Source organism: Typopeltis vanoorti, chromosome 17 (genome assembly GCF_054136105.1).
Source record: "Typopeltis vanoorti isolate ZY-2024b chromosome 17, IOZ_Tvanoo_1.0, whole genome shotgun sequence".
NCBI classification, from domain to species: Eukaryota; Metazoa; Arthropoda; class Arachnida; order Uropygi; family Thelyphonidae; genus Typopeltis; species Typopeltis vanoorti.
The window spans coordinates 100,437,597-100,450,598 of record NC_143565.1 but is presented as its reverse complement, the minus strand read 5'-3'; the positions used below and the strand labels follow the sequence as shown (position 1 = coordinate 100,450,598).

General features: G+C 35.8%; 1 protein-coding gene across 7 annotated transcripts in view; it reads right to left on the bottom strand.

The window, feature by feature from the left end:
* Nin (blastoderm-specific gene 25D) overlaps nt 1–13,002 on the bottom strand; it is a 511,736-nt gene that overhangs the window by 265,082 nt on the left and 233,652 nt on the right. For all 7 annotated transcript variants that reach the window (XM_090406751.1, XM_090406750.1, XM_090406752.1 and 4 more), the window contains one exon: nt 3,124–3,332. In XM_090406751.1, coding sequence (XP_090262877.1) covers nt 3,124–3,332 — 209 coding nt within the window. The remainder of the gene's footprint in view (nt 1–3,123; nt 3,333–13,002) is intronic.

The following is a 13,002-nucleotide window of genomic DNA, read 5'->3' as shown; positions in this document are numbered from 1 at the left end:
TGTCATGGTTGAAGAATTTTCCTTGGCTGACCTATCAACTTTTGTGAGAAAAATCGATGAAGCTTCCGACTTTCTCAAAAATGCCGACCCGAATTTAGAAAGAAGCATCAAAGTGAGACAAAGTCTCAATCATGCCATCAAATGCTAGAGATTTAGTACTTGAAGAGACAAAGAAGACAAGAATGGTTCAACAAACACCAAAAGACTACTTTAGTAAAAAGTAAATTACTGTACGCTAAAATTGAAGCAATATTTGTTTTCTTTTCTACAACTTTTATATCAGTTTAAAAGGATTTTATTTGTTATTTAGTTAATAAAAATAACAATTTTTTTTTCATTTTTAAACATTTTTATTATCCTAAATTTCTGTAATAAACAAATTAAATTGTAAACCTTTATAAATAGACCTCGAACAATGCAGATGCTTCTTGGAACCAATTAACCACACTATACAAGGTATTCCTGTGTTACATCAAAGGAATTGGCCCTGCAGGAAACTGATGAGATCATGAGAGGTGTGTACACCAGGTTCTTTTCTTGGAGAGTGGTGAATGAGTGGAATGGGTTGCCAGAGGTGGTTGTGAGCATCCCAACAGTGAATAAGTTTAAGGAGACCTATGATAGGTATTGTGCTGATGGATAGAGCATGTCTCCCATGATAAGTATTTTGACTCCAGGGATTGCCCATATAAATAATGTTTTGGTATACCTACAACAAAAAACCTCAATCTGTTGGATCACATGGATAATTTTTTTTAAAATTAGATATCCTGAATTAATGACTTATTTTTCATGGTATTAACAACACCACACACTTTTTTCACAAAGATGTTTTATTAACACTTATATTTCGCTGATTTTCAACTCTGCATCATCAGAGCACAACACACTTGTACACGCGACAGTGAGTGAGTGAAACAGTATAATTGCAAAAGACAAAAGATCTAAAGTCCTATTTTTGGCGCCCTCTAACAGAAAAAAAACAGCTATGCAGGAGTTTTGCTTACGATAACAGTCTCCCAAATTTTTGGCAAATTAATGCAACCATATTTGTTAAGGTTGGGAGAATTCTTCAAAGCCATTGCTGAATTAAAAAATAACCTTTCAGATCTATAACAACTCTTAAATAGTACATTCGTTTTCCTCCATCTAATCCTGTGTGAAGGAGTGTCCAAAGCGTGGTCTGCCAGTCCCGACTTGCCATAGTAATAGTAGCATATGTATCTTTCATCTTCTTCCAGGCGGATGTTCACTGCTCTTCCTGTTTACCCATAATAGGCCAAGTCACAGTCACAAGGAACTTCATACACTCCTGGGTGTGGTAAAGGGTGAAGTTTATCCTTAGGCAAGCGGATCAGAGTTGCCAGCTTGACATGAGATTTGAAAATGGTGCGAAGGCCGTGTTTCAACAAAACTTTGGCTATCTTTTCCGATGTGCCTCTGATATAGGGAATAGAAATGGTCATGTTGTATTCTTGTGTATTAGGGGAGGACAGAGTAATGGGCCTATGTAGTATTTTATCTATTTTGTAGGGATTGTAGCCGTTGGTTAAGAACGTATGGCACAGATATTGGAGTTCTGTGGTCAGAGCTGTATCGTTAGAACAAATGGCTCTGGCTCTGTGTGTAAGTGTTTTTAAAATGCGTACTGTTGGACTAAATGATGATATCATTGTTTATGTAGGTATCTTCCTGTGTGTGTGTGTAGGCTTTCTGTAAATAGAAAAAGATAGTGATCCATCTGAAAGGCAGGTGACTAATATGTCAAGAAATGGTAAACTGTTATTTGATTCTTTTTCTACCTCTTGACACATTAGTCTTTCAGATGGATCACTATCTTTTTCTATTTACAGAAAATCTACACACACACAGGAAGATACCTACATAAACAATCACATCATCATCCAGTGTAACAGTACGGCATTTTAAAAACACTTACACACAGAGCCAGAGCCATTTGTTCTAACAATACAGCTCTGACCACAGAACTCCAATATCTGCACCATATCGTTCTTAGCCAACTGCTACAATCCCGACAAAATAGATAAAATACTACATAGGCCCATTACTCTGCCCCCCCCCCCAATACACAAGAATACAAAATGACCATTTCTATTCCCTATATCAGAGGTACATTGGAAAAGATAGTCAAAGTTTTGTTGAAACATGGCCTTCGCATCACTTTCAAACCTCATGTCAAGCTGGCAACTCTGATCTGTTCGCCTAAGGATAAACTGCACCCTTTAACACACCCAGGAGTGTATGAAGTTCCTTGTGATTTGGCCTATTATAGGCAAACAGGAAGATTAGTGAACATCTGCCTGGAATAACATGAAAGATACATTCGCTACTATTACTATGGCAAGTTGGGACTGGCAGACCATGCTTTGGACACTCCTTCACACAGGATTAGATGGAGGAAAACGAATGTGCTATTTAGGAGTCTTTATAGATCTGAAAGGTTATTTTTTGAGCGAGCAATGGCTTTGAAGAATTCTCCCAACCTTAACAAATATGGTTGCATTAATTTGCCAAAAATTTGGGAGATTGTTATCCTAAGAAAAACTCCTGCATAGCTGTTTTTTTTTTCCCCGTTAGAGAATGTCAAAAATAGGACTTTAGATCTTTTGTAATTATATTGTTTCACTCACTGTCATGTGTACAAGTGTACTGTGCTCTGATGATGCCGAGTTGAAAATCAGTGAAATATAAGCGTTAATAAAACATCTTTGTGAAAAAAAAAGTGTGTGGTGTTGTTAATACCATGAAAAAGTCATGAATAACTATCAACCCCTAAAGCTTATCTGTTAGCTACATATCCTGAAATAAATTGAATCTACCTCTTTTGATCATAGTTACAAAATCTTTGTTGACCAGTGTTTCGGTCAATTTGGCAGAAAATATTAATAGGAAACTGGTAATGTACATATACATAATAATTGAAACTGGTAACGTACATAGTAATTGAGTTGCACTATTGCAGTATTTGGTACACCGTTTGAAGATATACATCAGAAAACGATGATTAAAAGGAATAGTAACTAATCTCTTATTGAATACAAAAATAATATCACACAAAGTAAAATTTTAAATGTAAATTGTTATAATAAATCTACTTAATACCTTATTAGAACTATCACTTCTTGCAGGTGATATATTCCATGATGGAGGTGGGAGGGGAGGAGCATCCTCAGTAGAATCTACAGCACATCCAACTTCTGAAGTTGGACTTTCCAAAGAAAGATCAGGATCACTGTCAACAATTGATGCTGGTCTAGAACGTCGGCCATACTTTTTTTTCCCAAATGTAAATTTTGGTGACACTTCACGATCTATAAAAAAAAGAAAAAAAAAATCAAACTAAAGACTGTTACATGAAAGCAGAGTGTATCATTTTAATGAACAAACAAACTGGCAATCATCTTTAAGTTTTATTTACAAATTATTTTCAAAACATCAATTTTCTTTCAGTTTCATCTTTCTTGTAGTTTCAAAAATCAGAACTAGATGATTAAAATTTTTATACACCATGAGACAGAAGAATATTTTATCACCTTGGGATTATATTAAAATAACTTCCTTGTACAGAGTTCACTCAGATTAATATATGCAAGAGATATTTTAGCCTCATTTTTTTTTATTCCCCACCCTACCAACACAAAATTTAAATTTTATATCATCAGTCCTGTACTGGAAGACTGAGTCCATCTTGGGTTGATATCAGAGGAGAGCAAAAAAAAATTTAGAATTACAATGGCATAAATTCCAGCAATTAAACCAAATTTTGCTTTGTACCTAATCTACTATTAGGTACAAAGCAAAACTGAAACCCAAATGAACAAATCCTCATAGCCCAACTAAAAAATTAATAAATAAATAAATCATAAATAACTAATAAAATGAAAAAGAACAGCCAGTGATTAATTTCCACTGTGGTCAAATTTATAAATATAAACGATTTCCAAAGCAAACATACAAAGTTTGCATATACAGGCATACTCCAGACATGACCATGGCATATTAGGTTCAGATTTGCTATATGATAGTGGTACTCCCCACATGTAATGGTTTAATAACATTTTTAAACAGTCGTATGTGTGTGTGTGTAATTAATGTAAATAAAGCATTTAGTTACATCAGGTATGCAAATAAAAAATTTTGAATAATTGTTGCAAATGAAAAAGTTATCATGAATAGTTTGGCTTAATGGCACACAACAGCAGTGCGAGGTAAGTTTAGCCTGCAGCCAAACTCAAGTGTTCAATATACTGTGATTACGAAATTTAATCATTTTAATATCTAATATAATAGGTTTATGCATTTTTTTTTCACTGTATGCAACAACATCCTACTTTGAATTTTATCTGTCATTATTAACAGCAATAAATAAAAATAGTTGTAAAGAGTTTATTATTCAAAGTGAAACATCAAAACAGAGTTTATGATACAGCTCATTGGCTGATTCAGGGAGCATCATGCCACTAAAACCATTGTACGAGCAAATGCATAAACAGGCACTGATCATAACTGAAAAGAGGTGCATGAGTGGATCATTATAAAGTGTAATAGGGTATTACTGCATTTGCATTCAACAGCACATTGTTCTCGCCACATTATTTTCTCTCATTCTTTTTATTATTTTTTGTTAATTTTTAGAAGCATATTACATATAAACATAATAAAACCAATATGATCAATAGTGCTAAATTATATAACAATTATATATAATTTTTTAAAATTAATTTATCCTCTAGCCTTAACAACCATCTCATTATTTCATAAAGCAACATAAATTCATGTCTACAACTCATAGGCAAAGGTTATTTCACATATTTTCAATGTTAAGCACTAAAATCTGAATTTATACTTGTTTTCATTCTATTGTTTTCTCTTCTTTCTTTCCAGTGTATGTCAAACTAATTTATAAATTGTAAAATTACACCCCCCATTAATTAAATTTACCAAATTACAGCTAATCAACTGATTTTCATAATTATTACATACTCCCATAGCCGAAGTCTCCCCCATGAAGACTCACCTGATGCTCAATATTATTATTTATTGAAAACTTCCAAGATGCATCCCAGCCCTATCAGGAAAATTGCTGTACAATCATCCATCAGACAAATCCTGAAGAAGGGACCCGAGTTTCCTGAACTTGTACAGCCAGTATCTCGGGAAGAGGTAGCCTTAAAACTCACTAAGTCTGGCAAGGCTGCAGGAGTGGATGGAATCCTCCCTGAGTTTCTAAAATATCTTGGTCAACAAGGCCAAACATGGCTGGCCACCCTTTTCTCAGAAATTATAATGACTAGCAAACTACCAAATCTGTGGCGGGAAGCCAAAATAATTGCCGTGCCCAAACCAGGAAAAGATTCAAATTATGTGAAAAATCTACGACCTATCTCCTTACTTTGCTCCGCCATTAAGCTCTTTGAAAGAATTCTCCTTAAAAGAATTTCTCCACTCATCGAAAGAGCACTCCCGATTGAACAAGCTGGCTTCAGGCCAGGAAGAAGTTGTTGTGACCAGGTCCTGGCCCTGACAACACAGATTGAAGCAGGCTTTCAGAAGAAACTTCAATCTGGAGCCTCTTTCATTGACCTAACATCAGCTTATGACACAGTCTGGATCAGGGACCTCCTCTAAAGCTAAGAAATATAAAGTGCAAAAAAACTTTCCACTTTTTGAATCCATTCTCTCCAACAGAAAGATCCAGGTCTAAACCATGTCCACAGTATATTGGCGGAAAAAAGAGCAGGCCCAGATTCCTTCACAAGAGTCTCCCTCAGGGCTCTGTGTTATCTCCTTTACTTTTTAACATCTATGTGTATGACTTACCACACACCAGCTCAAGCAAGTATATGTACGTTGATGACCTAGCAATCCTACATCAACTACCTCCTTTGCCAACCTGGAATCAACCTTGAACACAGACTTGAACATCCTGGGAGAGTACTTCAAGCAGCAGTACTTGAAGCCAAATCCAACAAAAACCATGTCCACAGTATTTCACCTGAATAATGCAGAAGCGAATTGACACCTCGACCTTTCTTTCTGTGGAAAAATGGTAGAATACAAGCTTCACCCGAAATATCTTGGAGCGAGCCTGGACAGAAGCCTAACCTATAAAAGGCAAATCACCCCTGTCCAATAAAATTAAAACGACAAATAATATCATTTCAAGGCTCAGTGGAACAACCTGGGATTGTGGCGCAGAAGTCATCTGCACTAGCCCTCGCATTCTCTGCAGCAGAATATTGTGCCACTATCTGGGAAAGAAGTGCTCACACCAACATTATAGACACTCAGCTAAACTCTACCACGTGCACAATTAGTGAGACAGTGAGAAGCATCCCTCTCTCCTGGCTGCCTGTCCTATCTAACATTGCTCCACCAAACATACGGAGAAGACGTATTGTTTAAAGAATTTAATAAAGCAATGAGCAACACACTCCTGCCCCTGCACCAGACTCTTATAAATCCACCTAGTCTTCGCCTAAAATCTAGAAAGCCTCTCTGGGCCATGGACGAACTCTCTTCGGCTACCCTGCCATCAACGCCTGACATGTGGAAAGAATACTGGTCCAACAATCTCCCAACAAACAGCTTCCTCGGAGAAGATCCCTGTGCTCTGCAGCCTAGTTTTTTTTTGCTCTTTCTAGGAAGATCTGGTCATCAATCAACAGGATCAGAACTAACCAGGGCAGTTGTGACTACCTACTATATAAATGGGGGCTGTTGGACCACCCTTATTGTGATTGTTCTCCCGTGGCTCAGACGTTTACTCATATTGTGAACGACTGCCCAAGGCGCCAATTTCACGGTGGTGGCCTACAGGACATCAACAAGGTGATGGACGAGGTCTTGGATTGGCTTTCCAGTCTGGACATTGACCTGTAGTTAGTATTGTGGTGGTTATGGAGGAAATAGAAGAACAAGGTCCCGTTCACCACTAAGACGTTATGCTCATAGCCACTCTCATAGCCCTCGAAGTATCAGCAGAACTCCTCCTCATGCTAGAAGATGATGATGCAAAGTAAAATGGGTTTTCTCTAATGGATCAAGATTTTTCCGATTTTTCACACGTCACAACTGCTCTTTAATAAAACCTTGGATATAGCTACATGTTCTCTCAACACATTGTGATGTGTTGAGAGAACATGCAGGCATGTCATTTAGTGCAGTAGGATGACAATTTTTCCTGACTTGATCACAACAAATTACTTTTGCTCTTTGTTTAAAAAAGGAAGACTTGGAATGCCTTTTATATAATTTATGATTTTATGTAATTGTGATTGTACATTTCACTTGCAAGTTTCACAAAGACATATGCATAAATAAATAACCTGATGTTCAATTTTGCAAACTTGTAGCTGTATGATATTTACCATTTTTATTTTAACACTTACCATGCACTAAAACTTTCAGATGCTTAGCCACCTCCCACAGCAAGATCACTCTCCCAGTTCAGAGGCAAAGAGTTTATGTAATTTGGTTATTGGCAAATCCTCTGCTATTATCATCATGAAATTCAACACTGTTAAATCCCAGCTACTTTCCACCACATGCTGTTTTAGGTAATTATCTCTTAATAGCTCAATACATTCCATTTTCTTTCTGCCTTCAACTCTGTACCACGTTAGCATTAGTTATCATGGTTTATGGAAAAAGTTATTTCTACAACAATAAAATAATGGATATAAGAAGCAATGTGAAAGAGTGGGAGAGTAAGAAAAGAGAGATCGAAGTGGGTAGCATGAATATAGAGAATGAGAGAACAAGTGTACAAAACAAACAGGAAAATGAGAAGGCTCAGGGTGGGCAGGGGAACACAATAACGTGAGAAAGGTTGATGCTCCAAGAGGATGTGAATGCATGTGTAGACAAAAAGCGAAGGAGATAACCTGGATCAAGGGAAAACAGATTTTAAGAAGGTTCTAAGATGAATAAGGAGAAAATAAATGGCTAAAGTTATGTATATATGTGATATCAGTGAAACTTGCTATAGATCCAGGAATGAGCTGTTATTATTATTATTATTATTATTATTATTATTTGACACCTCCAGGGAGTCAAAAGACTCATTGAGGGAGTGTGCCAACAGCATCGAACGATTGGTCCCTTCCAACTACTAACCGCGCTCAAACTTACTTAACTGAGCCATTAGTAGCAGAGGCTCTACCAATCGACCAACCTTTGCTGGCATGTTTGTATACAAATACTAGAAGTGTAAGGCAAATGAAATAGTTGCATTAATTGAGTCTGCTCACCCAAGAATTGTTGGAATAAGTAAGACATGGTTAGATGAGGATGACATCCTGACAGGAATAGAGATGGAGAGGTATGATGTGTTTCTTGAAGATAGAAAGGGTAAAAAAGGGAGGGATAGTGCTTTTGATGATAGAGAAAGAGTTATGTCCATACCACGTAGAGATGCAAAAGGGAAATAGTGCCAGCATGGTGGGAGATAGAAGTGAATAGAATGAAATACTTAGTTGGATGTTGTTATAGACCTGGTATTGTGAATGGTAGTGACCATGGAATGTATAATCAAATTAGTCAAGCAAATAAGAAAGGGTGATCATTATGGGCAATTTTAATTATGACAATACAGACTAGGATAATGAAATAGTAACTGGAAGTATAGAAAATGAATAAGTTTTTGAGGAACAACTACCTCAGACAGTAACAGAGGGCACACAAGAAGATTAAGGGTCTTGGATTTGATCATCTCATCAGAGGATGTTATTATAAATTAAGTGTCAAATCACCTTCCAGTTGGTGAGAGTGACCAACAAGTGATTATCTGGGATGGTTGCAGTAATGAGAACCTTTGTGAAGAAAGGGTATATGTGGAACTACATAGCTGGTGATCATTCATGAGAAGCTCAGGAGACAGTTTTCAGGTGTAGCATGGAATGAGGAGTTGGCTGGAAAGGAGATCAATGCAGCTTGGGTCATATTTGAGAACTATCTAACAGAAGCAATGTCTAAATATACTCCAAGGGGTTAAATAAGGTAGATGTAAAGTGGAACAATATAAGATAACGTAAAACATTATCTTATATTGACGAAGTCAATATAAGATATAGACGAAGCCATTTGGTCGGAAAGACTTGGGTTTGAATCCCGTCCATAATGTGAGGGGCCTTTGTCTCTTAACTAAAGGTGAGTTAGCCAGTATCATATGGAGTTAGAGGGTCTCTTCACCTGGAAACTCGGGTTTTTCATCCCTCAGAACAGGCAAACCAACCCGTGTGCACACACACACAGATCTAGTCACAAAATAAATACTTAATCTCTCATTAGAAATTCAACCCATCCTAAGGGACATGGAAGGGAAGGAAAGGGAGGGAGAATCCCATATGAAATAAATTACTCTTTTTTTTTTTTTAATTACTATTTTTTTTTATATTTAAGCCTTTTGGCTCTTTATTTTAGTAAATAAATTACTATAACTCCTAACAACTTCTAACCTTATAGAGATCCCAAATCTGTCCGACCACTGAATATTGCTCTTAAATTTGGGGTGGTTCCCAGAAGAGCACCCTAAAGATACTGGACACTGCACAGAAAAGGGCAGACAGACTGATTAATGATCCCTTTTACACTAATACACTTAACTCACTTTCCCACAGAAGTCTCCACTGCTTGCATTTCTACAAATACTTCTATGGCCACCATTCATCAGAATTAGAATCAATAATACCCCCCCCCATCTCATTTGCAGCGAATAGTCAACACTTCCTCATAATGCATCTTCAAACTCACAGAACAAATTTCTCCTCTTCTTTGTTCATCCCTTTCACTGCTGCCCTCTAGAACAGTCTGCCATTTTACATATTTCCCAAGGAATACAATCGACATTTCTTCAAGTTAAATGCAAACGAGTTTCTTCTTGCCCACCCACAGTACTATAAGTTGACTAACCTCTTGTGGATGGGTTTTACCATAGGAAAAAAAATAGCAGCAGCATGAAGAACCTTCAAAAATCAACTCAAGCTTGTGAGCAACAAAAAACAAATAAGATGGGTAATTCATGATCTCGAAATCAGATTATACTGAGAAGAAATTAGCCAAGCAGCCAAAAAACAATCAAAGAATTAATGAATAAAAATAGTAGAAATGATTAAAAAGGAATAAAAATATTGCAGAAGTGGACATCATAGCTAAAGATCCCTTGAATGTCAAGAAACACATTAACAAGCAGGGATCAGAAGTCAACCTTCTTTATAAGAATTTGATATGACTTTTTTTCTAATGCACACAGATTTGGTTGCCAGTATTTCTTGGAAATGATGGATGTGGTGGAGTCACCAGAATTGTGAGTGGTTTGTGAAGCTAGATAAATGAAGATTTGCAGACAATGAAATTCAGCAGATAGGCAGAGCATGATAGATATGCTACCAGAGAAGCTTTACAGAGTGAATGCTAAAGAAAGTTTTCAGTACATGAGAGGATTGGGGGTGGGGGGGGAGAGCAAGGGATAATCCTTGAAAGTTGCATAAGAATGTGGTTGGCAAGGACACGAGGATAAGATTTTTTTTTTTACTTGAACAGTGGCAATGAGCTGTCAGAGGTGGTCACGAAGGCTTTGTCAGTGACTGATTTTAAGAAGTATGACAAGTATTTATGTAATGGTAAGCATGGTCTTCTAATGATATTTTCAGACCCTATAGAGATCTCTATAGAAATAATAATAAACACAATATCTGTATGTATTAGAGAATCATCTATCAAGGATTTAGACCTAGCATGGCCTGTTCCAGCCTTAGAAGTCATCGTTGAATCATTTAAGAGGACATCCTGGTTTTCTTTTTCCTAATGGCTTGTACTTTAAGGCTTGTTTTGGTAATCTTTCTGTTTTCATTCTTTGAACGTGTTCCATCGATTTATGTTTATATTTTTTAATTTTTTTCTATTACTGGTTCTTGATTTAATTCTTTCATAATTTCTTCATTTCTTTTGTGATCAAATAGGATATACTTTGCAGTTTTTCTCATAAACTTCATTTCTGCTGTTGTTAATCTTTGTTTGTCGTTTTGTTTTATTGTCCAGATTTTACTTCCATACATTAAGACTGGTGGAGCTAATGTATTGTATACTTTTAGTCTGGTTTGTTTTTGAACTAGGTTTGGTTTAAATATAGAGTTAATTACACCTGTTATTTTTAAATATTTTGCAATTTTTATTTACATCTTTTTCATATGTGATCATACATCCTAGGTAGTTAAATGAATTCACCTGTTCTAAGATCTTGTTATCTATTACTATTTTAGTTCTTGCTGGATCTTGTCCCTTAAAGGCCATCGTTTTTGATTTTTCTGTTGATATTATCATACCATAATCTTTGGATATCTCATTTAGATCTAAAATAGCTTTCTGTAAGTTATCTTCAGAATTTGTAATTATTATTTGGTCGTTGGCAAAGAGGAATGTTTAAGTTTACTGTAAGAGAAAGTTTAATTCCTTAATGTAAAGTTTTATTCCATTTTATTATTATTTCATTTAAGTAGATATTAAAAAGAGTTGCTGAGAGGGGACATCCCTGTCAGACCCCTTTGTTTATCTCTATCGTATATGATAGCTTGTGATTTAATCTTATTTGTATTCGATTATTTTCATATATACTTGTGATAGCTTTTATGATATTATTTGGTATTTGTCTTTCTTTTAATATGTTAAATAATATGTTTCTTTTAACAAAGTTAAAAGAAATATTATCTCTCGGGGGACCCTGTAACCCCTAGAGAGCGCGTCCCCTGGGTGGCGGATAGAGGAGCCCACCATGTGTGTGGTGGGGTGGTCTGAATATACTGAATAAGGACTCGTGGACCAACAGGGCCAATCATCTTAATTGTAAGGGAAGCAGCACTCCCATGGACCACTAGCTGGATCTATAATCCCCTCATTCTACTTTGAGGAAGATCCACTTACTTTAATCTTTCCTATAAGGCCTTATCAGCCAACTCTTCTTATTTTATGACCCTTATGCTATTAGAGTACTCGAAGGCCATGGAGTCTTTTCATTTCTGGCCTTACAACTATGCCCTCTCTATAAACCTTACTTTATTCTTCTATAATCTACTCTTTCCCCCTTCAATATACCCTATTCCTCCTATGGGTTTAAATTTGGTAGAAGGTTAGTTCAGAAGCCTTAAGGTAGCAGCCCAACCACTGAACTATTCCATCGTCAGGCTAGTCCCCTGACATAGAGAACATAATTCTACTTGTAAGCTGACAGAAAAAGATAATTGGATTGAATCTATGGGAAACGACCCTGGAATGGAAAAGGTAAAACAAAAATGGAAACGACAAAATATAATACACATAGCAAATTGGAATGTAAGAGGAATAGCATATAAAGAAATAGAATTAAACCAATTATTAAATGAAAGAAATTTTAAAATAACAGTAATCACTGAAACAAAAAAGAAATTAAAAGGAACTATGAGAACCAAAAATTTTAATGTGATATACAGTGGAGTCGACGGAGATCAAAGAGCACAAGCAGGAGTCATGATTTGGATTCATAACTCCCTTTCAAAACAGTTAAAACATTATAAATTATGGAATGAAAGAATAATAGAAGCTAGAATAAAAATAAATAGAAGCTATTTAACAATAATTGGTTTATATGCCCCAGAAGAAGGAAGGGAACAGGATAATATTGATTTTTATAATCAGTTACAAAACATATATAATAAAATAAATAAAAATGATTATATAAATTTAGGAGACTTAAATGCAAGAATTGGAAACACGAAAATTAATAATAACATAGGAATACATGGAGAACAAACTCTAAACAGGAATGATAAAAAATTAATTGAATTTGTAGTTTATAATAACCTAAAAATAATGAATTCCTTCTATAAACATAAAGACATACATAAATATACCTGGGCAGCAAGAGGATGAAAATCAATATTAGATTACTTTATATTAAATGAAAAGACATCAAAATTTTCACTAGATGTTAGAGTTCACAGAGGATAT